Below are 27,710 nucleotides of genomic sequence, written 5' to 3'. Positions count from 1 at the left end.
CATTATCATTTAAGTTAGATGCTTAGAAGTACTTTCTAGTCAAATCTAAGGATCAAAATCATGAATAGTTTCAAGCTTTGAGAATAAAATGATAATATCAATCATCAATCGAGAACTGCATATTATAGATAAATATCACCTCAATATATAAGAGTTTGAACATATTACTCCCAATCCTAAAGAAAAGAATTAGCCACTCATGGTGGCTATTGCAAGTATGGACAACAAGAAAAAAAGATCCAAAGTGTTTCTCCTTAACGGCTGCCTCCGGTAGGGTTTACTTCCATTGGTTCCTCCCAATGATCCCAATGATATCTAGGATTATGCCTCACATCTTCTATTTAACCTAATTGGGCTTAGGCTAAGTGATATCTTTATTCATAATATATTCATATGTTTCATCTCTCCTTAAATTCCTGAAAATAACACAAAATTGGGAATAAATCATTCTTATTCATCTCATAATCCAAAAATATGTAGAAAAATTCAAATTCCTAAATTAGAGGTTGAATTATAACTATTTTATCAATTAAAGTCCATACATGCCTATCTTTTTGTATGAAATATTATTGAATTACAACACTTATCAAGTCCCTCCAACCTAGAATCTTGTTTGTCCACAAGCAAAGTAAATAAATATAAATAAATCATATTTTAGTTTAATATCAAAACAACTTTATTTATTAAACAATAGATTAAATTAGAAATTTATGGTGTTTCCAACTTCAAATATGACAAGATATAGACACAATCAACTTTCAGGATAACAACTAAAACAATGAAATGACAATTTATCAAGGAATTTCTTCTCATATTCTCACACATAAGTGTTTCTCTCAATTTATACTGAATCCTAACAAATCAAAATTGCTTTTCATTTTACCTTCATATCACAATCATATTAGAAACATTAATCTTAAGGTCTTCTACAAGGTTATAATGATATTGGGCTTCCAAAATATATTGTTTTTTCATATAACAAAATGCACACTTAAAAGAAAAAGATCATACCTACAATACAGTACATATGTTCTATCTAATCATCAATTTCTTCGGCTTTAATACTTTTCCCCATTTTTTTTATTTATTCATGATTTCAACATTAACGTTTTTTTTCTTCTCTTCTTTTTTTCTTCTTTTTTTTATATTTTTTTAAATCAATGACAATAGAAATAGATTATTCCTATTTCCAACCAAATAATTTATTTAAACTTAAATTATTCAAACAACTGAAACCAACCATTCCCTTCTATATATAAATTGCATCTATGTTCTCCCTCCTTAAACATGTCAATAGGTAGGAAAGTATATCAGTTAAGGTTCAGGGTGCAATAATAATAGACAAAAAAAAAAATTCTAGGCTCAAAGAGGGCTACCAAAAAGATATAATCAATTTAAACAAATGTTGGTTATTTGGCCCTAGGTTTTTAATTAATACAAATGCCTTAATCATTTTCCGTGATGTAACATAAAATAAAAAACCAAGCAACCACAATTATCAATTAATTAGTGAAACTCTCAAACTGTTTAAGATTCACACACACTTACTTGGCTTCCTTAATCTAATTCCTTATTGCTTGTCATTCTCTGTTCCAACTAATCATCTTGTTAGTTTTCACGTACCACAATTGATAAGTGTAATATTTCAATAATATTTCATATTAAAATACAAACACATATGGATATTAATTGATAAAATAACTATAATATAACCCCTACTTTATGAATTTAAACTTTTTTACATATTTTTTTTATTATATATGAATAAGAAGGATTTATTCCCAAATTTGTGTTAATTTCATAATTTTAGGGAAGAATAGAGATGAAAGGGCAAAAGGAGAATATACATGATAAAAAGGGAAAGATGAAATGCTCCAAACACTCACCTAAGCCAGAAGCTCTAAAAGATCTCACCCAACCGAGCTCAATCTTGCCCAGGCAAGATCACTCCAGAAACATTGGGCATTTTTCATCCAACTCGCCCAAGCGAGAAGTCACTTAACCTAAGCCCAACTAGGTTAAATATAAGGCGTGAGGTACAACCCTAGAAATCAATGGAAAAATATAAGGTGTTAGAAAACCCTAGAGGAGGAAACCGTTAAGGGGAAACATCCTAGATCTTCTTTTCCATGCTTGTAATGGCCAACATGAGTGGCTAATTCTACCCTTTGAAATTGAGAGTACTATGTTCAGACTCTTATATATTGAGGTGATATTTAAATGTAATATTTTGTTCTTGATTGATGATTGGTATGTCATTTTATTTGTAATGCTTGTTTACCATGATCAAGATCCTTAGATTTGACTGAAAAGTATCTCTAAGTTTCAGTCCCAAATTTTTATGCTTAATATATTTGAATGTTAGTAACAAATTTTAAATGTCAATTGTTATAACTGTAATGGTCTTGCTTCATCTACTAAACCTACCCCTTTGGAAAAATAATACTTGTCCTCAGGTCATGCAATATACGGTCTGAACTGTTTCAGGGTCATTAAACTTGGTTTCACCACACAACACATAACTTAAACAAAAACTCAACAACACACACAAAAACAAAACATAGTAATTAAAATACTCGGTTGCCTCTGAGCAAGTGCTTGTTTAACGTCATATAGCTTGATGTCTGTTCCTTTATAGCTCCTTCAACAAAATAAGCATGATGATCCTTTCAATTTCTCCACCTAAATAAGGCTTCCGCTTTTTCACTACCCAGCTTTTGTGTAACACTGGGTCCTCCAACTCCACTACTCTATAACATTTAACAAGTGTTCTTCTGGGTGGTGATTGTCATTCCTTAACCATGTTACTTTTTTTTTTTATTTCTATTCTTTTGAACTGTCTTCTCAATTTCTAAATCTAACTATGCAATTGATCTCTAAAAACCTGTCTTTTTAATATCATAAGACAACTCAAGCAAGAATTAGTATAAAAATAAAAAATAAATTTTTTCATAAAAAAAAACCAAAAATTTAAAATAAAGAAGAAAGATAACTAATTTTTTTTTTAAAAAGTAAAAGAAAAAAAAACAAGAAGAGTATAATTAAAATTAATTAACCAAATAAAACTAAAAAAAAACAAAATAACAAAAAATTCAGAAAAATAAAAGATAAGAGTTATATAAAAAAATAAAAACTTCCTTAAAATAAAACTAAGAATAAAAGTAAAATAAAATAATAAAACTAAATTTTTTTAACAAAATAAGAAAAAAAATACTTACTTAAAATAAAAAATAAATAAATACTAGGAATAAAATAAAATAAAAATAAAAGAAAAATAAAACAACAACTTATAATTATAAAGAACTAACTAAAATAAATTAAAAATAACTACGTAAACTAAAAAAAACTTAAAACTAAACTTAAATATAATATAATTAAATATAAAAATAAAAAACTAAACTAAACTAAATAAAATAAATACACTAAAGAAAAACTAAGAAAAATAATGATTAAAAAAACAAAAAACTTTAAAAAAATATTCACATCTAGAAAAACAAAAGTTTTAAAAAATATTCACAACAAAAACTTAGAAAAATATTCACATCTACAAAAACTAAAATCATTAAAAAATATTCACATCTAAAAAAAATAAAAAACTTTAAAAATATTCACAATGATTAGCAAATTATACTTTCAAATTTTAAACAAAGTTGTTCCTAGATAACAATGCGAAAAACTTGATGACTCTTATTTTTACGGCAAGTGTACTGAGCCAAAATTAATAATTTGTCTCTAAGGACGAATATCGAATTCACAAGAAATAGTTGAATTCTCAAGTATAATATTCACAATATATAAAAGTTTGTTGAAAAATGTTGTTTGTATGGTGAATTTGCAAGAAATTAAATAAAGTAAAGGATTTATATGATTAAATTGGGATTGGGGTCATCCTTCTCACTCATGTATTTTTACAAAAGATTATAATTATAAAATATTGATTGATATTGATGCACATATAAAAATATTCATATTGATTCCTCGGATATAAAATTATTAAGAGAGTCTCCTAAATATCGATTCATCGCATCCATATTTATAAAATATCCTTATCATTATGAACCGATGTTATAAAACAATTAACATTTCAAATCTATTCCTAACATTTAAATATGTGAGGTTCGAGTTCCTAAATTAAAGGTTGAATTATAACTATTTTATCAATTAAAGTACATTAGTGTCTATCTTTATGTATGAAATATTACTAAATTATGACACTTATCAGTCAATGATATTGCTTGAGAGAGTGTACCTATGTGGAAGAAACTCATACTTGAAAGGGATATTGCTAAGATTTCAAGTATCATTTTGAGTTCCACATTAAGTATGAATGAGCAATATATAAAAAAGAAGACCTACAAACTCATTGCCTAAGGTTTTGGGTTGAAGATGGTGTCTTGATCTCTTATATGGTTTGCTCATGGCTCAATGGTGCCAAATTACGTCAACATTTCCCCTCGAAAGAACCAAAAAAATTTGTTTGATGAATGTGGAATGAAAATTTCCCCGAGATTTAAGGATTTATTGTATCAAAAGTCTTCTTGACACAGGTTTCATGTAAGCGTGTCCCTTTGTGGTAAATGGTAGAACAAGTGGGTCACTACTATTGCTTGAGGGGAAGTGTACCAATCTCGATGAAACTCACGTGAAGGGGAGATTGTTTGGATTGCAAGTGTGAGTTTGAGTCTCACATTGAATAGGAATGAACAAGATGAGTAGTATATAAGAATGAAGACCAAAAACCCTATTGCGTTAAGGTTTTGGATTGAAGATGGTGTCATGGTCTCTTGTATGCTTTGGTCGTGCCTCATTGGTGAATGTGGAATGAACATGTGAGTGGATAAAGATTTCTAAATTTGAGGATTTGAGGATTCTTTATATCGAAACTCTTCTTACTTGACGTACAAATATGGAAAGAACTTGCACTTAAAAGGGGGATAAGAATGTTTCTCCAAGAAGAAGTTTGTATTAAATGTTGCATGAAGAGCATTTATTGCAACCTTTATCATCGAGGACATCAGAATATTAAAAAAATCCCTTCTTCTTAGTCTTGTAAATATTTTTATGGGTTTAAAACTGTTTGTAATATTTTTAATTCTCTTTTAGTAGACCTTAAATGGATTTAGACGTCAATTTGGGCCAACTATGGGACTCCTTTTGAGCTAAGAAGGGGTGTCGAAGACAAGAGAAAGAGACATCTAAAAGGTAGTGGAGAAAGCTTCAAGTAAAGGTCCCACATCACTTAAAATAACTCTTTCCAAAGACAATTTTTATACCATGGGAGTCTCCAAAGTAATGTGAAAAGTGAAATTAGTCTTTCATCATCTAGACTTGAGTGCTAGAGAAGTTATTCCATTCTATAATTAACTTCCCTTGGTTTTCTATAAAAATAACTTTTGGTGAATGAGAATTGAATGTTGCTTTAAGAAACTTTCTTATTTTTACAAAGGTCATTAAAGGAGAGCATTCCTTCTTAAGTTTCCTCCTCAAGGAACCTTTCTTGGGAAAGGATAAAGACATTCTTAAGAAGTTTGGTTAGTGGAAGAATTTTCAAATCCTTGGAGTTCCACTTGCTATGGGACAAAGAGGAGGTTATAAAAAAAGTTTGCAATCTAACCTGTTGATAGAAGGCGTTAGTGTTTTTTAGTAACCTAAAAGAGTGAACATAAATATTAACTCTCTTTTAGTTAACTACCCTATGATATTTTGATCATTTCTCATGTAGTCAAGTTTTTAGTCAAAGAGTGATTGTTGTTCCAAAGAATACTCAGTATCGTAGCTAAGAGTGATCACTATTCCCGAAAATACTCAGTTGTTTATCTAGAAGTAGTTGAGGTCCAAAGAATACTCAGTTTGCATCTTGCAGAATTAGTATGCTTAGTGGAACTTGATTGTGTTGATCAAGAATTTGACATATATAATTTCAGTTATAGCCGAACAAGTATTAGAATCTAAAGTGTAATTCTTTCTTCCCCTTTAACTCTTTCAAATTACGTATTATAAAGTTCTATTAAACTCGATAAAGAAGGAGTTTCTTTCTAAACAAGATTTGTGAAAATATCTTGATAGTGAATCTATCAACTAAAACTTGGTTTTATTGATAATATTAGACATTCTTCTTACAAATTGTTATGAAATTTTTTAATACACAATTCAACCATCCCTTCTTGTGTATTTTACCTTTTGTCTCATAGATACCATTTTGTTATACACCTTGTTTCGAAATGAGTTCGAAGAACAATGACAAAAACAATGCATTATTGATTGCAAATCACATCAACAAGAGACGACAGAGAAAAAATACACAAAACAAGATAAAGAGGAATGGTTGCTCATATATTTTGTCATAAGGGTTACATAAGGAACTTCATTGTATTCTTTACAACTTACAATAATTACAACTGGGTTAAAAACATCGTTACAAGTTAGTTAGAAATACAAAAAAGAATAACTAACTAATAGGGGTGGTCATGTTAAAAATATCGTTACAAGTTAGTTAGAAATACAAAAAAGAATAACAAACTAATAGGGGTGGTCATGGATTGAACTTTTCAAATTCTAATCTAGATCTAATCCAAATACAAATAAATGGATTGGATTTAAAATCCATATCCATTTTCAGTAGATCAAATTTAAATGGATCTTTTTTAAATCCATTTAAAGTGGATTAAATCTAGATTCAATCCATTTTGTTAATTAGATTAAATCCACTTTCTCAATTACATTAAATCCATTTTGATATGAACACAAACTAACTTGGTTCGAACCGGGCCTAAGCCGACTCAACCTGAACGCGGACCAACTCGGTTCGACATCGGCCCGAGCCCAGACGACTCAACATCGGCCCGGGCCCAGACGACTCGACATCAGCCCGAGCCCGTTTGACTCAACATAGACTCGGGCCCGCTCGGCTTGACATCGGTCCGGGCCCACTCGGCTCGACATTAGCCAGGGCCCAATCGATTTGACATTGACCTGGGCCCGCTCGGCTCGACATCGGCTCGACATCATCCTGAACCCGGACGACTCGACATCGGTCCGGACCCGGAAGACTCGACATCGGCCCGAGCCCATTTAGCTCGACATCAGCCCGGGCCTGGGAGACTATTGGCTTGGGTCGGCTCGGCTCGACATCGGCCCGGCCCCAATTGACTAGACAATGGCCCGGGCCTAGATGATTCAACATCGGCCCGAGCCCTCTCCACTCGACATCGGCTCAAGCCGGGATGACTCGACATCGACCTGAACCCGGTCGACTCGACATCAGTCCGGGCCCGGACGACTCGACATCGGTCTGGGCCCGGACGACTCGACATCGGTTTGGGCCTAGACGACTCAACAATGGCCTGGGCCCGGACAACTCGACATCGGCTTGAGCCCGCTCGACTTAACATCGACCCGAGCCTTCTCGGCTCGACATTGGCAAGGGCCTAATCGACTCGACATAAACCCGGGCCTGCTCCACTCGACATCGACTCGGGCCCGTTCAACTCGACATTAGCCCGGGCTCGGAAGACTCGACATTGGCTCAGGCTGGTTCAGTTCGACATTGGCCCGGGCCCAATCGACTCGACATCAGCCCAGGCCCGCTCCACTGGACATCGGCCCGTGCCCGTTCAGCTTGACATCGGCCTGAGCTTGCTCAGCTCGACATTAGCCTGGCCCGTTCAGATCGACATCGGCGCGGGCCCGACGACTCGACATCAGCCCGGGTTGCTCGACTCGATATCGGCCCGAGCCAGCTCAACTCGACATCGACTCGGGAATGCTCGGCTCGACAACGGCCCAAGCGCGCCTGGCTCGAAATCAGCTCGGGCATGCTCAGCTTGATATGGGTCCAGGACTATTCGGTTAGACATCGGCCCGGGCCCATTCGGCTCGACATCGACTGGATTATCTTGGCTTAACTTGGATCGGACCAAATCAAAATCTATAATCTATATCTAATCCATATCCAATGGATTGGATTTAAAATTCAAAAATATGGATTTGAATTTAAAATAAATTCATTTAAATGATTAAAACTAAGATATGGTTGGATTTTGTATGCACCAAACTACCGGTTCACCAAATGAGTTATAAAAGACTCATACTATCACACATATCTACATCTCCTGGGAACTAGAAGGTGACCCTTCTAACTAGTAGTTAGAAGATATTCTATATAACCATAAAAAAAACACATATTATAAAGAGTTCCTTACACCAATATCTACAATTTTGATATTCTTTTCAAGAAAAAAAAAATCCTTTCAAAGGCTTTAACAAGTGTTTTTTGAGCGTGGTTAAAATTTTTTCTTTCTTTTGTTATAAAAAACTTTATTATTTTAGGTAAAAATAGCAATGATATACAGGAAGAGAGTAAAGTTGAAAATAAATAATTACTTTCATGGTATTGTAATACACCATTTAATAAATTTTAATTCAATCATAATTTTTTTTCAAAAGTTCACTATATTAGGTTGAAAGTTTGTTTTTAATAGATGCTATATACCAACTGTTATATTAACTTAAAATGATTTACTATCTTATTTATATATCAGTATTGACATAATATTTTGTAAATAGTACTAAAATATAAATAATTTGATTCCGTTATTATTATTATTATTCATTTTGAAAGAAATTGGACATTAATAATCATGATATAAAATTATGACACGTTTGCTTTTTATCTAAAGTGATATAGCTGTAATTTGATGTTTGCCGTTATATAAATGCACATTTTACATGAAGGAAAAGAAAGCAAGGCAAGTGGTAAAAGTGACCAATTAACTCTTTACTTTCTTCCCTTGGTCAACTCTAGGATACGTAACCATCTTAATAAAGAACTGAATTATAACTCCAACAGAGAAATATAAGTGTGTAACAGACAAAAGATGATGCAAGTGGATTGTAGATGCTGTCCTTTTTTTTAGCAAACTTTTTGGTGCTATATGCCTTTACCTGTCTTCCATACAACTCTAACTCTTTGCAATTAGTGGACATTTACTCTTTTCTATCTTTTTTTTTTCTGGTTTTGTTTTTCTTCTACTTTGTTTCTCATCAAGTGGAAAGTCCTGTCACCTTTATCTGCTATGCATTATATTATATTATATATGATTTAGCCATTGCTGCTCAATGTAAGTACTATTGGGTGTCAATTTTTTGGTTTTGCTTCAATCATGGCTTTCTCTTCTTTCTTCTGCCATTCTCCATTACCATTGAAGGTACAGTTTCCAGTCTCTGATAAATGCTCTCTCTCAGTGTTTCTTTCTTCATTTTAATGTTGGATGTTTTGGACTTGAATGAATATAACATTACAAAAGAAAGTGGCACTTAAGCATGTTTTCATATTGGTGATATATGTTTGCCATTCTATGCACTTGTTTATATGCAAATGGCTATGTCAAAAATTTGTTCTTTGTTTCACAAAATTGTCTTGCACATATAAAACTTGTATGGTTTTTGTTCAAAAGGTACTTTCATGGGCATATTAAACAGGACTGATGTAATTCAATGATCATTTTCACAACTTGGTTATTTCAAGAGGTTTAGATGGATCTTGTAGTTTATTTACTCTGATGGTTAGATAACATGTGTATTTGAGTGTTCAAGAAAGTTGCTTACAATTGAAACATGTGTATTTCTTATAGATTAATCACTTGTGGCAGGCTAAAAAATCTTGTGGTACAGTTGAGAAGGAGCAAAAGTTTCCTTTCCCTATCAGAAGTAATGGTGCTCAGCCTGAACTTTGTAACCAGAGTCCACTTAGTCAGAGAAGTAGAGTCAGCTTAATCAGAGATTGGAGTTTCATAGGAGGATCAAGAGTTGCTATGAAACCAAAAATCTTGACATTGGTTCCTTTTCGAAAAGCCCGTCGTGTATATGCTTCATGTAATGCTTATTTTGTGCCACGTTTACTAATTTTGATAATCATTTTCACCATATCAAGATTAGTGTGCCAGGTGCTGGTCCAAATCAATTTAAGAACTCTCATAAAGTTACACTTTTAGCATTCTGGTTTTGCACAAATATGGTGTTATCACCTGCCACCTTGCAAAAATAAGTTTCTTTGAGTGTGTACTGTCAATTTTCCCCACGAAATTTTCCCTTGGATTCTGATCAATATAGTACATTGGTGCAATTTATTCTCACTTTATTGTTTAACTGATACCATTTACAATTCAATAGGACAACCAATTGCTTGTGAGCAATTTCTGTTACAAGTGTTAGATATTTGGATACTTTGATTCTTATGTTAAAATTGTTTATTTTATCCTACTAGCAAATTTAGTTTTTTAACTTGTAAAATTACAGCATAAAGGATTTATATACACACTCAAAGCAAAAACAATTATCTATAAATTGACCTTTTAACATTTAAAGTACATATTGGAAGAGAGCAAATGTTATACCTGATAAAAATTTGGAACTTGTTCATTCTGCTAGGTTGGAAATCTTCTTTTCTGTCTTCTTTTCACTTTCTTCTCTCATCAGGCATAGGGGAATTCATTTGAGGGTCTGAATTTCCTAAAACCATTTTGGTTTTAGTGTACAAAAGTTTGTTTCTATGGTTTCTATTTTCATGCAAAATATAATGTGAATGAGGGTGTCTATTATACACATGACAAACAGTAACATTAAATTATCATAAACTCCCTAAGTATCATTTATGCTCTCTGTATTAATCTAATTGAATATTCCTTGTTCTGGTATAACAAGCTTCATATCTTCAACTTATTTATAGTCTGCATTTTAGGAAAATGAATAGAGCTATATAAGTTTCCTATATTCATTTTTCTACCTTCATAATGTAGGGTTGTCAGGATCAGAACTTGCTAGCACTGCCTTTACACTAGGAACAACAGCTGTGCTTCCATTTTACACACTCATGGTTGTAGCTCCAAAATCTGAATTAGTATGTTTCTATGTTATAAGCTGATATGCATGTATGCTTTTTCTTCTTTCTATATATTTGTCCTACAGAACTAGAGTATATATATGTTTGGTGTGTTCTGATATTCTTTCATCTAATAGAATTTTATTTCTGTAATTCATGTGATGTGCCTGATTCATTTTCCTGGAATCAAAAAATGCAGACTAAGAAGTGTATGGAAAGTAGTGTACCATATATAGGGCTTGGTGTTCTATATGCATATTTATTGCACCTTTCTTGGACCCCTGAGACAACTGGACTTATTTTTGCAAGCAAATATTTGCTACCAGAGGTATGTATTCATCAATAAAGTTAAGACTTAACTGCACTTTTGGCCTCATAAGGATTAATTGTACCATCTTAGTCCCTATCCAAATATCATAGTTGTGCAATTTTGGCTTTCTAAACATGCAAAAAGTCTTTCTCACCTCACCAAGTTCCAATTGGTGGAGGGATTTAAATTACAAAGTTCTGATATCTCAGTTAACACATGAAATTTGAGAGACTCAAATCTCAATTTTCTATACTTTTAGCCAAATGGTCTAAATGAAACATGGAACCAAAATCACACAATTACAATTCTTGAGTACTAAAAGTGCTATTAAGCCTAAAGTTAAACTTCCATGTCCAAAACATTGATATATTACTGTGCTATCTTCCTTTATACTTGGTGCAGCTGACTAGTATAGGGAAAATGTTCTCCAGTGAGATCACTTTAGCCTCAGCTTGGATTCACCTTTTGGTTATTGATCTCTATGCTGCAAGGTTATAAATCTTTAATTTTGTTTTGAATTAAGTACGTTTATAGTCATTATAAATATAATTGAATTTGATTTTAGTTCTATAAAATACAAAATTGTTGATTTTCATCCTAAACTTATAGTAATGATGTGACATATATTTAGATATGTCACTTTAGCGACCATTCTGAAGTGGCATGTCACATTTCCAGAACGATGATGAATCCCATATCGATTAATAAGTTATGATAGGGGCATTTTTTAATCATATAAGGATTAATACATGATTGAGGAGCTCTCGAGAATAAATACAATTGTAGTAATTATATTATTTTTTATTCAAAATGTTTCTCAAAATTCATCTGACCTAAGGATAGGAGTAGGTAAAGAGTGTAAGTATAGAGAGATTCACACAGAATGTTTATATTGGTTCACTCTTAACCAAGATCTACATTCAGTCCTCAGAAATCATTGAGAATTCATTACGTAATCAACCTTAGATTACAAGCTACACACACCAACAATGATGATCTTGAACCCCTCAAGAACACACACCACTCCTTGGCAAAAACCTCACCAAGAATGTTGATCTTGATCCCCTCAAGAACACACAACACTTATTGGCAACACAAGTACAGAAATACAATTATCAAGGAAGTAGGGAATAGAATACGCTTGGGTAAATCACAAGATTAAAGTTCAAAATACAAGACCCAATCTTATTCCACACTTTAGATGATCCAAAAGCTCTTTGAAAACTTGAAAATTGTTTTTGATTGATCTCTCTCACATTTTTCATGCATAGGAGCGTAAACAACCTTTTTATCTTTCAATCAAATGGTTAAAACAGTTAAAACAAAAAACCAAAAGCTGTTGGAATCATTTAAAACAGAAAAACCACTTAAAAAATTATGTTAAGGTTTCATAAAAAGAATCGATTGATTTATCGAAACAATCGATTGATTTTTGTTTGACAGCAAAGGCAAAGGCAAAGTTTTTCCAAATCATTTTAAAATTTACTAAGTGTCTAACAACCTGTTGATTCGAAATTTCCATCTGTTGAAATTTGTTTGACAGTAAAGGCAAAGACAAAGCTTTTCCAAATCATTTTAAAATCCACTAAGTGTCAAACAACCTATTTATTCAAAATTTCAACCTCTTGAAATTTCACTTCCTTTTAGAAAACCCATTTTTTCAAAATGTTAAAGATTCAAATGAATTTGGATCATCTTAAGGAGTGAATTAACAAGTTTCAAACAACTAGGCAACACACACACACAACAGCAAGGTCTTCAAGCTTTTCCACTTAGATTTGGAGACATCAAACCATCTTGTTCAACAACTTGGACGTCAACCAATACCTATATGCTTTGTGTCTGTTCCACGTGCAAGTTTTTCATTAGTTTTCTAAACCAAAGAGTTTGGTTCATACTCAACAACAACAAAGGTTTAAGTTATAATTTCTTACTATTTTGAACATCATGAGAAAAATCTAGAATCGAGAGTAAAACAATAGTCTTAGGTATACTATCAAAATATCTAAGAACATTGAAATTTTTAACTTGGTTGGACCTTATTCCAATATCAATTGAGCCTTTTACATATCTAAGAATCTTTCTTGCTGCCTGAAATTGAATTTATCTAGCGCAATGCATGTACCTTGATAGTAAACTTATAGCATGTATAATATATGGCCTAGTTGTAGTTGTTGTTAAGTACATCAAACATCCTATCAAAATTTTGTACAACCTTCATCAACCCCTTCAGATCCATTTTCTTTGTGAAATTTCTCGTTTTGATTCATCGAAAGAGCAACTGGTTTACTTCCAAAACACCTTAGTGAGGATTTAGGCATAACATAAATAATAACATATGTGAATAAAGAATTTTACACAAAGAAACATTTACATAACATACTTACAAGATCAAACTAAAAGTTTATCCAAATAATTATACATATTTGTTAACAAAAGGGAAATTAATACAAAGATCTTTACAAAAGTTAACTTATAAACTCAGAAGTTGAATGAAACCTAAAAGTTGTTTCATACTTCATACTGTATAGTTTACTTCCAAACATGTTCATATGGAATATATAAAACTGTGTGAGATTAACTTCGTGAGTGGAAATATAACATACAATAAATTAGTACATCATTAAACATTTCACAAGTTGCTATTTCAAAAGCAATAAAAGAAATCATATCTCACATATATCTAAGTAATTGAATTTAACTCAAGAAATAATAAGGTGTGTTTGTCTCTAAAAATATATTTAACTTTTCTTCTTCCATCCTCTTGGCATAATGTTGAGTTCAAACTTTCTAAGAGGTGTCCTTCTCCTTTGTGTCATTAATTCCCAATGTTTATACCCCCTAAGGAATTCAAACCTAGGAGGCTCTTATATCCTCTCAAATTTATTCAAAAACAGACATATGAATGCTCTTTGAATGATACATGTTTTGCAAGCATACTTTACCATTTATTTTCTAAGCAACTTGTGAAAAATTAACTATACTTAAAAATTAACTATACTCAGTAACTTTAAAAAATTCTCATAAAATATTTCATAAGGCATAATATTATACTAAAAAATCTTCATATGAAAGAATAATGGTGATTCTAGGAATACCTCATAAGAAAGGTTTAAAAGACAATATATCTCATTAGGAAATGATTCTAGGGGCTAGGTTTCATAACCATGCCCCTATACTTCTCCTATGTCACACTTCTTACCATAAAAGGAGAAATATGATGAAAATAAGAGAATCACTCACCTAGACAGAAAATTGGTCATTAGAACTTGAAGAGGCTGAGGAGAAGAAGTGATGGAGAAGCAAGGAAAGATGGAAGAAAGAAGAATCTCTTGATTCCTTGTGCTTTAGGTGGTAAGGGGACATTTTCTCTCTTAGTTCTCAACTTTGTTATGTATCAAAATATGTAGAAATAAAAACTTAAGGTTATTTATAATAAACTAAGAGGGGTCAATTTGTTGAGCGAATCCCAAAACACTACGAAGATTGCTAAAAGTTATGTTACCACCCCTTAAATCCGCTAGGCGTAGCCCTTGTGCCTTGAGCAGATTCACTCCAAAGAGAAAGAATGGAAAAAAATATATATTCAATAAGGAAAATTTGATGAGTGTAGCCTCCGTGTATTGAGCGGATGTACTCTAGAGGCAATTTTTTGGGTAGTGTAGAAAACTGGCTAAGCCAAGTTATCCTGCACTGAGCGGATCTAACCTACACTTAATTCCCAATTCTCAATTTGTTGCAGAGGAAATTTTGGCGCAGTGTTGAAAATGGATTGAGCATATCTGAGCTAGATTGAACGTAATTATGTGGAAAAACTTCCAAAACCTTTTTTTGCATAATTTTGTTGAGCAGAGTCAACCCGCTAAGCAATTTTTTCTTATTGAAGGCACTTTGAAACCATGTTTAAAAAAGGCGAGGGGACTTTCCTACCTAGTATCCTAAACAAAGTTTGGATGTTACAACATCTCTTCATCTTGAACTTCATAAGAACCTATTTTACATCTTTTTATTACATACAAATGTTGCATTTTGCTTTTGTTAAACCTACATACCCAGGAAGAATGTCATCATTTCGAAGTGTTTCATTTCAAAAGCATTTTTCATATCTTATTCAAACATGTCAACTAATTTCATGTGACTTCTTACAACAAAAAGATCACCAATATAAAGAGATAATGTAACACCCTATAGAGAATATGAGCATAAGATATACAACAATATATGTTAGTAAAAAAATTTACCATAAAGTAACATTTATATAACAATTGGTATACATTTTTTTGTCCAAAAAAAATAGTACAAAACTAATAGATAAAGTATAGTGGTTAAGTATGTTATAAAACTAGATAAATGTACATATCAATTTAGAAAAGGAAAATATACAAAGATCTTTCCAAAAAAAATGAATAGGTGTTCATTATTGTTTTACAATCAAAATAAAAGCACATTCAGTGTAGACCATCTAATGCACTGCTAGATTGTTTAACACCAAAGAGATGATAGTATAAGTAGGGTTAGTTAATCCCAAGTTGTCTCCCAACGAATTCAATAGTAAATCCTGTCAATTAGTGTTTGTAATTCATCTAAAAAAAATAAAAGTTAGAAATAATAGCAAAGATAAAAAGGGGTTTAAGGATGTTTAGTACAAAAACCTAAAATAGACGATGAAAAATAGTAAAGAAAGAAGGTTCGCTCTCAAGTTCATTTAGCAGTGAATTCGTCATTGATTATCTTAAGATTATCATTCTTTCAATTCACACACAAAGTTGAACTTAATCAAACAAGCGTTAATCAAATTCAACAGAATCTTATTAGCATAACAAACGTCTACTGATGTATTCAGTATCTTACTTGTCTCCATGCATCTACTCATAAGATGTTTATCTTTTATCTCTTGAATTAAGAAAACAAAATATTGATTACAACAAACTAAGCAAGAACTAAAATTTAAGAATTTTTTTGAATTACCAACAAACATTTAAAACCAATTCTTCAACCGAAACCAAAATTAAAAAAGATCACACTATCTAACACAATCTGCTACAAAGAATTTTAAGAACAAGCACTTTATTGAACTAAAACTTCATAAATCATTGTAAAATCACAGGAAAATCAACCCAAAAGAGTTTAGCATTCCATCTGAAAGAAAAACAAAAGAATTACAAAGACAAAAATAAGAAAACACTAATTTTTTTTGTTTTACGAACATATCCAGAGTGAAGCTTGAAGATTTCTCCTTGAAGCTTACATATTTTTATAAGTTTCTTTAGTCCAAGGATCTCAAAATTATATTTTGGTTCATATATTGTTCACAAATTCATATATCCAGTTTTATCGCGAATTTTGTTTCTTCTTATTTTTGCAAATGATTTGTTTTCAATTCCGTTTATGTGATATTGTAAATTTTATTCTCTAAATCCTCTACTCATATCGTCTACTCCATGTAATATTATACTGTATATTGTGACTAAAAATACAAAATTCACAATTACAAAAGTTAAGGCCAAAATAAACACAATTAGATGAATCCTATATAAGATAGTGATTTATACATATTTTTAGTCCAGGAAAACTATCACTAAATGTTCTAAGTGTGAGAAAAATGATGTTCATTACTAGGCAACTTAGGAAGTTACTCAATGACAGAGATGTAAATATCACTACAAGAAAATCATTAAATAGAAACCAATTTTAGAGACAAAAAATAATTAGTTGTTATATTGACTAAATTAGAGACCATGTTAGAGACTGGAAAAATTATTGGTTTCTAAATTAGTTTCAATTATTCATAAATAGTTTCTAAATTGGTATCTAATTAGCTAACAAGGTTTTAACTACCAATTATTTAGATTCTAAATTTGGTAGCAAAAACATTGGTAGCTAATTAGATACCAATTTAGAAAGTACTTATCAATAATGAAAAACTAATTTAGAAACCAATAATTTTTTTAGTCTCTAATTTAGTCAATATAGTAACTAATTATTTTTTGTCTCTAAAATTGGTTTCTATTTAATGATTTTCTTGTAGTATATCTTTTTATGGATATGTTTTTAACAAGCATACATTACAATGTTTTCTTCAACAACTCATGAAATAAGGACCACACATAAAGCTTCAACCCATTAGGAACTTGGTTTCAATTTAAATGGAATGACAACATTCAATATCTCTCAAAATATTTCATAAGATATAATATTATACTCAAATGTCTTTATATATAAGTACTACTTTTGAGTAGTGATAGTAGAAATAACTCTGAAGGAAGGTTTAAAAAACAACATATATCTTTGAAAATGATTCCAAGGGTTAGGGTTTCACAACCGATGACCCTATATTTATTCTAGGTCACATCTCATACCACATAAAAGAAAAGATGAAGATAGGAGAACCACTCACCTAAAATGATGAATGATTGATAGAACTTAAAGAGAAAGATGAAAGGAAATAGTGGATATGCGCAAGTGATGTGAGTTGATTTTAGATTCTTCCATTTTAGAGGTGCCACTTTACTTATTATTGAGATTTTTAACAATTATATGGTGAGACCTATGGAAGATTCCCACTGGACAAGAACCTAACCAAGTGGTTAAGTAAGGGTGAAGGTTCACTTCCAAAGGCAAAAAGGAAAATCACATAATAAGGTGACAATGATGCATAGTGCGAAAATTGAAAGACATGAAAGGAAACACAATAGCATGATGGAAACCGAATTGAAGAATGAAGCAAAACAAATATAGGAAACACAAATGAAAGTGGCGTATGGAAATGGTAGAAGAGATGAAAGGAAGAATGCTTATGGTGATGGAAGAGAGTTGGAAACGCTACTTGGAGTGTGGTTCTCCAAGATGAGTGTAGAGTGTGTCGCCACTTGAGAGTTCTCAACTCACTCAAGATAAGACCTAATGTTTAGAGCAAACTAGCCTCACACAATTTGTGCGAGTTTTCCTTCTTCTATAAAATTCAACATGAAAATACAAGGAGGAAGGCACCCTATTTATAGGAGATGGTGTCTTGGAAAACGAAAAGCAAGGGTAGGATGGTAAATGTATGAGGGGGCTGCCTTTAGGGTTTGACTACGTAAAAACCACACCTTAAGCCACTTCTTCTAAAAACTAGTTCAAAAACAAGTTCAAATGGTAACTACACCCCCTTATTATGCTAAAGGCACCTATTCTAGCCTATCTTGCTATTTGGACCCCTTAAAGTTAGCCCAATTTATTTACAACTTGTTTTATTCTTAAGAAGACTAGAAGGAAGAACATTTGATGTCCTGGTTTTTTGCTCATTTCTCTTTCTGGTGAGGTCTGCTAGATCCTTGGTGGGGTCTTCACATGAAAGTTGAGATGACTTTTCATAGTGTGAATGGTAATTTGAGTCCTTGGTCATCTTCTTGTTGGTTTGGATTCAAAAAGGAAAAGGAGAGAAGGAAGAATCTTGTGATCCTCGTATCTCAGGTGGTAAGGAAAAATTGTATCCCTTAGCTCTTAGCTCTATTTTATGCAAAAAGAGATAAGAAAACAACTTATGACTAATTATACCTAACTTACAAATTCCAATTCCCTAAACATATCCAAATTCGTTGAACATATCACCAAAAATTACCTTGTCACCACCTTACTATGTTGAGTAGATACTAATCCACTGAGGTGATCTCAATTATCACAAAAGATCAACTCCCGAGGTTGAAAATTAGGGCACTTAACAACAATATTCGCTAATCACATTTGAAAATGGCTGAGTGGATTGAAAACGAATAAGTGGAATTTAAAAGGGTTGGGCGGGTTGAAAACGATTGAACGAATTTTCTTGAGTAAAGGCATTCTACAACTATGTTTAAAAGAGCCTAAGTTACTCTCCTACCTAAAATCGTGAAAAATAATTTTGTCCTCAAGTGTTGTCCCTCCCTCCCTCCTTATATGTCCTCAAATGTTGTCCCTCCCTCCCTCCTTATATAAATGTTGTCCTCAAAAATTGGAAAAACATACATATATTACTCAAAAAGGTATGAATAGTGAAATCATATGTATTTTTCCTTCTCTTGTAAGCTTCTTCCACACAATGTCCCGTCCAAATTACCTTTAATAAATGAATGGTCTTGTTTCTAAGTGTATTTGTCATTGTGATAAAGAATTCAAACAGGTTCGGGTTCATAAGGTTGGGTTTTAACAAAAAGACACTTAATAACATATTATGTATTTCCAAAGTTCAGAAACATGGAAAACATTATGATGATAGACAAGGGTGGTGGCAATGCAACTTTATAAGCTACTTGGTCAACTATATCAAGAATTTGAAAGGGACCAACAAATCTCATACTCAAATTTTGAGCTTGTACAACTCTCCCAATACAATGAAAACTTTAAAATACCAATATGAGAAAAAACTCTTAAGAATACATGATCACCTTCCTCAAACTTTAATTTTTTTTCTTCTTTTATAAATAGTTTTTTTGCTTTCTTAAGTTATTTCTATTTTATCCCTGATAATTTGGTTTTGCTAGGTAGTTTCCAAGATTATATCTAGTCCATATTTTTTAAAAGACATCTTTATTCAAAATTAAATACAACCATGAGTAAAAAAATTACAAAAAATCAACAACTAATTAAAAGAATTAGTTCTTACAAATCAAGTAGTCAAATATTCTTATTTGAGTCTTTATTGTCTACAAATGTGGAAATATTATTTCACTCTAATTCCTAAACATTATAAGAAATATATATATATATAGACAACTTCTTTGATTAATCCATTTAACACCATAGGGTGTTATTATTGGTCATCATATCATATGTGAAGAATCGATTATGTTGGATTGGGCACTTAATATTAGAACAAAAGTTATAGCCTATAGTTAAATCACTACTCTTTTTATTTAAGAATGTGGTAGCACAAATGTCACAATTTGATAATGAGTTAGTCTACGTGTTTATACTACGAGATAATTGATGACACCTATAACAATATTTTCCTCAACAATTGCCTCGCTGAAAAGCAAACTCGTGATTTTGATTCTGATACCAATTTTTGGATCAAACTCTTACTACTAGACCAAAATTTATAACTTAAAATTAAATTGCAACTCTTTTTATTTAAGATCATAACAGCTCTGCAACACAATTCATTGGGATTTAACTATTTATACGGAAGCTCACAACAAGTTAAAGGCTATGATTCCATTATGACTTTAGCCATGGTTTTTGTCACGGGATAATAATGCTAGTTGCAAGAATTTATCCATTATAAATAACAATATATGTGGTAGTGGTTGATTTTGTTATTTAATACAGAGAGTGGAAGATAAATTGATTCCAGTAATGGAGTGATTGTTTAAGGAGATATGTGATTTGATTGAATCTTTGGGGGAGCATGATGTCATTTGGAGTAAAAAACTAAATGGTAGTTTTTCTACCAAGAAAGCTTATGAGTTAGTTAGTGACATGTTAATGATTCCACGCATTCAACGTAGTAATCCATTAGAAAATCACAGTCCCACCAAGAGAGAATATGTTTTTATGTTTACTTGTAACTGCATTCATGAGGTTAATAACATAAGTATGCTATATATACATCCTTTGTGTCAACCTTAAGAAATTGCTCGTCTGTTCAGTGTATCTAGACAAAAGTTAATTCTAATTACTTGTTTAGATTTCTTCTCTAGGGATGTAATGGAGCTGTCCATGGATCAATATAACCTATTTGACTGTTCTCTTCCTTAATACAATAAAAGTTAATAAAATAATCAAAGCACTACAACTAAATTTAGTCAATAAAAACCTATCTTCCTCTTTTGTTTTGTTTCCATGTATCATTCCATGCAATTAGATAAAAATCAATTGTAAAAAAAAGTTATTATATTTACTAAATTATATATTATGTTAGTAAATAAAAAAAAATATTGATATCTAAATTAGTTTCTATTATTAGTAAATAATTTTTAAATTAATATATAATTAGTTATCAAAATTTTAATTATCAGTTTTAGAATTTAAATAATTGATAGTTAAAACATTGATAATTAATTAAATATTAATTTAAAAATTATTTATTAATAATACAAACTAATTTAAATATCAATAATATTTTTAATTTATAAAATAATATTAATTTTAATTAATTATTATTTTTTTTTATTTATTTAATAATTTTTTAGAGTGATAATGTTCCTCCTTCGTATTGGTAAATTGTTTTCTCATTGATTTGGTTTGACATATATGTGTCTATAAATCCAGGCATGTTTTTCTGGAAGGACTTGAGAATGAAATTGAGACACGGCATTCAGTTTGTCTGTGCTTGTTCTTTTGCCCTATTGGGGTTCTCACTCATCTCATCACCAAAGCAATCACTAAAAGTAGCAGACAAAACAACCATGGATTATAGAAGAAACCAAAGAACAATTTCATTTCAAGTTTAACAACTTCAGAAACTCATCTTCAAGTTTTTAACCTTGTAATTCTCATTGGAATTGTTTTCCCTCCTCAATCAAAATATCATATTGTTAGTACTTTTAATTCAATCTCAAGTGTATAAATTATCTTGTATAAATTATCTTTTCTAGTTCATTTACATCTTTTTCTCCAGTTTGCATATTGATTATATTATACATTATTTTAAAATTTAAAAAAAAAATATTATTAATAAAATAATAAAAACTAATTTAGATACTAATAATATTTTAACTCTTTAAATTATTATCTAATTTAGTTAATATAATAATTAATTATTATTTTTTTAAAAATAATTTTTGTTTAATAACTTTTTAGTAGTGTCTAAAAAATTTAGTTCATTATGTTTATTTCATAAAAGTGTATTTATTGAAAAATGTTTATCCAAATATTCCTGATATTGTATCACGGTGCTTATTTAAAATATAGCATGTCATTTGTTATATAAATAACGAACTTTTTATAAAAGTTATGTTTTTCTCATTTAGTTTTTAGGTAATTTTAAATAACTTTTTTTGATATCTTTGAAATTGATATTTTAAAAAATTCTAATATTTAATATGTATGTTTTTTTAGATATTTGTATGCCTAACTATATGTATAACTGTCAAAATTAGCACGTTAATGTATTTAATTTAAAAAAGTAGTAGACTAATTGTCATAATCAAATTAATGTATTAATTAAAATTATTGAGACAAAAAAAAAACTAAATATTTAACTTAAAAGATATTATTTTCAATGCTTGAAAATATAACATCTAATTGTCTCCAATAAAAGAGGTATGTTGATTAAGGAAATGACAATTATTAGTACTAGTGAAAAATAGTCATTTAAGTTAGTTATTTGGATCAGATTATGTCACTTTGATAACTTATACAGACGAGTAACTTAAAAAAAATACTTAATTTATGTCGATTAATCATTTTGTGTAAGAAGTTCATTTTACTTTGATTGTGATCGTTAGAAAATGAAAGCTTTTACGTCAGTTAAAACAAGAATTAACATAAAAAAAAAATACAATTTTGTGTCAATTCTTGCATTAACCAACATGAAAAAATTTAATAAAACATTGTTTGGCACAAACTTCAACCTTGTCATGCATTACATAATTTTTATACAGATAATTTTGATAACAATAATAACTAAATTGACTATTTCAACTTAATGTACCAAATATATCAAATTACCTAAAGTAAATGTTCAATCTTTATCGATCTTGATTTCGCAATTAATCATTATTAGATTTGTTTTTAAAAGATTTTAAGAAGCGATTAATATCTTTAAGAAGTTTTCAAAACCAATTCATGCTCTTCTTGATTTAACTTAACCTTAATTTCTTCTTTTTTTTTTATAAAGTTTTCGTGTTAGGCATCACTATGCAACTTGACATCTCAGCTAAGCTGACACCTCAAGTAACAACAATCATCTGCCATCACATGAAAAAAAATATTATTAAAAAAAGAGAAAAGAAAGAAAATACAAAAATATGGGGGCACTAGACCAAAACCCATATGTTAACACAAACGATACATAGGTAGATTATACCTATTCATAAAGAATTCTAAGAACAGACTAGCTGGGAGTCTATTATACCAATGAAAAGATTCTCTATGAATAAATCCTAAATTAGCCAACTTATTAGCACACGCATTCCCTTCACGAAAAATATGAGTTACCCTAAACCTGATTGTCCCACAAAAATTAAGACAAGTATTACATCGATTCTGAAGCATCCACGGAACATTAGTCCTAACAGTAAACGCAGCACAAACCAAGGCAGAATCACATTCAAGCCAGACATTAGTAAGTCCCATTTTTTGAGCTTCCTCCATAGCATGTACAACTCCATAAAACTCAGCAACCAAAGCAGTTTGAACTTTAAGAAACGCTGAAAAAGCACCAATAAATTCTCCCATACTCCCACGAAAAATACCTCCACAAGTAGCAAGACCAGGATACCCCCTAGCAGCCCCATCAGTATTAATTTTGACCCAGCCTCGTGAAGGAAATTCTCATCTAATAGGAAGAGGACGAAGAACTTTACCACTACGAGTCTTAATACCGAAAAACTTAATCACGTTGAAGTCCAACATATCATTCTTCATTGAAGCTTTAGACTAATTTCCCACTAGACAAGTTAAATCTTTAATTATCGAAATAGCCTTAGAAACCCCAATCTTATCCTGAAATCTAGCATAATTCTTCACACGCCATATCATCCATATAGAAAAGGTTATCACCGCAAGCTTAATCAATTTAACCAAAGGACTACCATCATTCTTAATAAAAGAAAGTAGATCATCCTTATTAGAGAAATGAGAAGTAAGAAAAATTTGTCGTACCCAACTCCAAATATGCAATGCGTTAGAACATTCAAAAAATAGGTGTTGAATAGATTCCTCTTGCTTTTCACAAAGCGAACACATAGAACATATATGCAAACCCTTATTCTGAATATGTTGATCTGTAGGAAGTCGCCCATGAAAATTTTTCCAGAGTACTAGGGTTTTGGAAGGCAGAATAGATGAAGACCAAATGAATTTACCCCAACCATCTGGAACTCCTGGTTCCAAGAAAAAAGTCATAGCCGATTTAAGAGTGAAATGACCAGACTCATTTAGAATCCAATTAGGAATATCCTGTTCAACATATAGATCTTCTGAAATGCATGGATGAATTTTTTTCAAGAATGGAGAATATGAGTGCATGGACTGCAAAAATCTAAAGTAATTTTAAATAGATAAATTCATGAAGATTGTATTTGATTTTGTTTGTAAATTTTAGAAAATGAGAATTTACTTTAATTTTTTTTTTCATTGTAAAAGTAGATGCAATTAATAATTTTTGTAATTGGACCTATTACATTGAAATAAGTTAGGAAGTTCAATGGTAGGAATGAAAGCAAGTTAGGAAGTTCAATGGTAGGAATGAAAGCATCCAACCCATTTAGGAGCTTCTTTCAACTAAGCACATGCCTCGAGGTCAGACAAAGTCAAAATAAAGGCAAGACATATGTGAAGGGATCAAGGAAAGTATGACCAAGTGTGAGAAGCATGTTCTCCGTTTTTGGACCAATTTCTTTTATTTCTTTTATTTAAATTTTGAAATTTAAATTTTCCCTCCATCAAATTTGTAATTTTTGGCCAACTATACAAAACTACTAGGTTAGGATTTCTTTTTATTTCTATATGCATTTGAATCTCATTTAGCTTAGGCATATGACTATAAATAACTCCTAGTTGTCTTTGTAAATAACTTTGGATGATATTAAATGAGAGTTGAAATTCTAGAGAATTTTCTAAAGTTTTTTTTTAGAAAGAAAAGTTATATTTTACTTGGATCTTATCTTGGTTCATACGATCAAGTGACATCTCATTTGTTTTGTACATGAGTGAACATGGTTATACATACTACACGTCTTTTAGCATTTGTTATCATTATAAAAAAAATTAGACTTTCGGTTTAATGAGTGATAGATCACCTGGGATCTTTATAGAGTGATGACATTTCAGATCTCCATCTAATGTATCAAGATTCTTCTAGACTCTTCAGGACACACCCCTCGAGTCAGGAGTCTAGTGACTAGTATGTAGTTGAGTATATCTTGGCCAAATGGTAAAACACCTATCAACGAAAACAAGTAAAATTTTCTTGCAAATAAAAGTCTCGAGCAAAGTTCTCGAGTCTGGGGGCTAATGTACCATATATGACCAAGACTGTATATGGTAGAAACCACATGAGCAAAACCAAATAGTCGAGGTCACCTCGACACATCTAATTGATGACAACAAAATTAACCAAAATGGTCTCGGAAGCAACGCTAAGACATATCAGAAAATCGATGAGACAATATAATTAACAACAACACTAATCCTAAATCAATATCATAAACTAACCGCATTTTCAGAATATAAGGCTAATCATAATAATGTACTGATCGAGGCTCATCCATGCAGAGACCTAATACAAATCTATAAATAGATTGATTTGGGACAAGTAAATGTTACGTTTTAATAACATTTATCACTATCAACAATCAAAGTTGACTTGAGCGTCAAAGAACATTTTGCAGATATGACTCCCCTTATCCCAGACCTAAAAAGGTAGTTGCTGAGTGAAGCGATGATATCACCCAAAAAGAAATTTGACACTAATTTGAGACTATGAGGAAGACCATTTCTCGCCCATACAAGAAAAATAACTATTAACACAAGAATGAAAATAAACAAAGAAAAGTGGTAAAAGAGTGTATGCTACAAAGAAAAATTACTAAAATGTATTTGTAGCTATCCTCAATATGAGAAAATTAGAAAAGAAAACTAAAGGAAGTAAAAGGAACCCTCATAGTTTCTATGTGTACCCCATACGGATGGTTAAAATACAAAATTGCCTCCCTTATTGTTATCACCATTGTCACCCTGTTGTAGTGGTCACCGCCTTGTCTGTGTGTTGTCATGGATGGACTCAAAAAAGAAAGTGTTCTAAATTGTACAATCCAGAACTCTCAGATTATACAAATACAAAAACTTTTTTATGAAAAATGAGTGCAATTCGAAAGATATTTTAAATAAAAAATAATTTTCAAATTGCACCATCTAAAAGTCAAGCAAACTTCTAAATAGTATAATCACAAGTAAAAATTGACTTTTGATTGTGTTCTATAGAATTTTTTTACATGCAAAATATTATTTTGAATTATACAATTTAAAACTAAAAATTAATTTATGGATTACTTAATCTGGAAATAAAAAAAATTTAAATTGTACAATCTAAAAGTAAAAACAAAAATCTAAATTGCACAATTTAAAAATAAAATAAAAAATACTTTTGAATTATACAATTTAAAAAAAAATATTTATATAATTTAAAAATTATTTTTTCATTTATAAAAAGTAAAGTATGGATTATATTTGTGGGACTAGAAAAGAAATTTATGAGGGTACAGAAAAAAGTCTCCAGAAATAAATAGGTTGGGTTCATAGAATGGCCGTAAACTGCACATTTGGTTAAAAAAAACTAAAGGAATTTTCTTCATGCGCCACTATAATTTATAAATTTTTTTATATCTCATTTATCTTAAAATAACCATTTTATTCTTTTTAATTTTATAACAATTATGATTTTTAAAGGGTTTTTTAATTGTAAAGTTGAGAATGAAATAATAATTCAAGTTTCAATTAATACATGGATGGTATATTCTGAAAGAATAGATATAATCTTTTAAGTTATATAAAGCATAGTTAGAACCAGATAAATTTAAGATAACACTTTATTATAAAATTAATACGAATTAAATGAATAAGTCTGGGATGGAATCAATTGGACAAGACCCAATACCCTATATTTATTTTACAAGCTGTGGAATTGAAAAAAAAAAACAAAAAGTGTTTAAGATTGTAAAATTTGAAATTCATAATTACATAGATTATGTATTTTGAAAATGGTTTTTGATTTCTCAATTTGTAACTTAAAAAAAATATTTCAGATTATATATTTTACAATTCTTTTTAATATAGTATTTTTTTATATTACAATTCAAAATTCATACCGTTTTGTTCTAAAAAAATATATTCCGCAGGAATAGTCAAACTCAAATTATTATTTGATATTGTCCTAAAATTCGTTCAAATTGCACTATCATAGGAAAGAAATTTCGAAAACTATGACTGTTATAAAATAAAATAAAAACAAAAAAAAACAAAGTGGTCATTTATTTTTATACAAAAAGAAATGAGTGGAGGAAACAAAAGCCACAATTAAAATGTACTTATTTATTTCCTAACTATTTTCTTTTCCATAAAACGCAAATAAAAATAAAAAGAAAGGGAAAATGAAACAGAATTGTCATGGTAATTTATTTCTATATCATTATCATTGTTGTCATTATTTTTTTTCTGTGTTGTATTATTTATGGATTCGAGGAAAAAAGTATTTTAGATTTTACAATTCAAAATATAGTTTCAAATTGTACCATCTATTACATACTCCAAAAGATTACAAAATCTGAAAATAAAATAAAAATATAACTTTTAAATTATACAATTTGAAAGATTTGAGTTATACTACTAGAAATTTTT

At 30.6% G+C, this 27,710-nt stretch overlaps 1 protein-coding gene across 4 annotated transcripts; it reads left to right on the top strand.

Annotated features, from left to right (window-relative positions):
* Nucleotides 1-8,983: 8,983 nt before the first annotated feature.
* Nucleotides 8,984-21,767, top strand: LOC137837216 (protein ABA DEFICIENT 4, chloroplastic). 4 transcript variants are annotated; one of them, XM_068646148.1, is made up of 6 exons: nt 9,040-9,206; nt 9,651-9,873; nt 10,797-10,897; nt 11,079-11,207; nt 11,592-11,680; nt 21,420-21,767. In XM_068646148.1, exons 1-6 carry the CDS (start codon nt 9,162-9,164, stop codon nt 21,565-21,567), a joined length of 735 nt encoding a protein of 244 aa, XP_068502249.1. In that variant the 5' UTR covers nt 9,040-9,161; the 3' UTR covers nt 21,568-21,767. The 4 variants fall into 4 exon arrangements, with proteins under 4 accessions (XP_090157876.1, XP_068502249.1, XP_068502248.1 ...); XM_068646147.2 differs by having other exon boundaries at nt 9,085-9,206; nt 9,633-9,873; XM_090301750.1 differs by lacking the exon at nt 11,592-11,680 and having other exon boundaries at nt 8,984-9,206.
* Nucleotides 21,768-27,710: the final 5,943 nt, after the last annotated feature.

Source organism: Phaseolus vulgaris, chromosome 4, assembly GCF_051622355.1.
Source record: "Phaseolus vulgaris cultivar YP4 chromosome 4, ASM5162235v1, whole genome shotgun sequence".
Lineage (NCBI taxonomy): Eukaryota > Viridiplantae > Streptophyta > Magnoliopsida > Fabales > Fabaceae > Phaseolus > Phaseolus vulgaris.
Note: the sequence above shows the minus strand (reverse complement) of the source record. Positions and strands in the feature narration are given on the sequence as shown.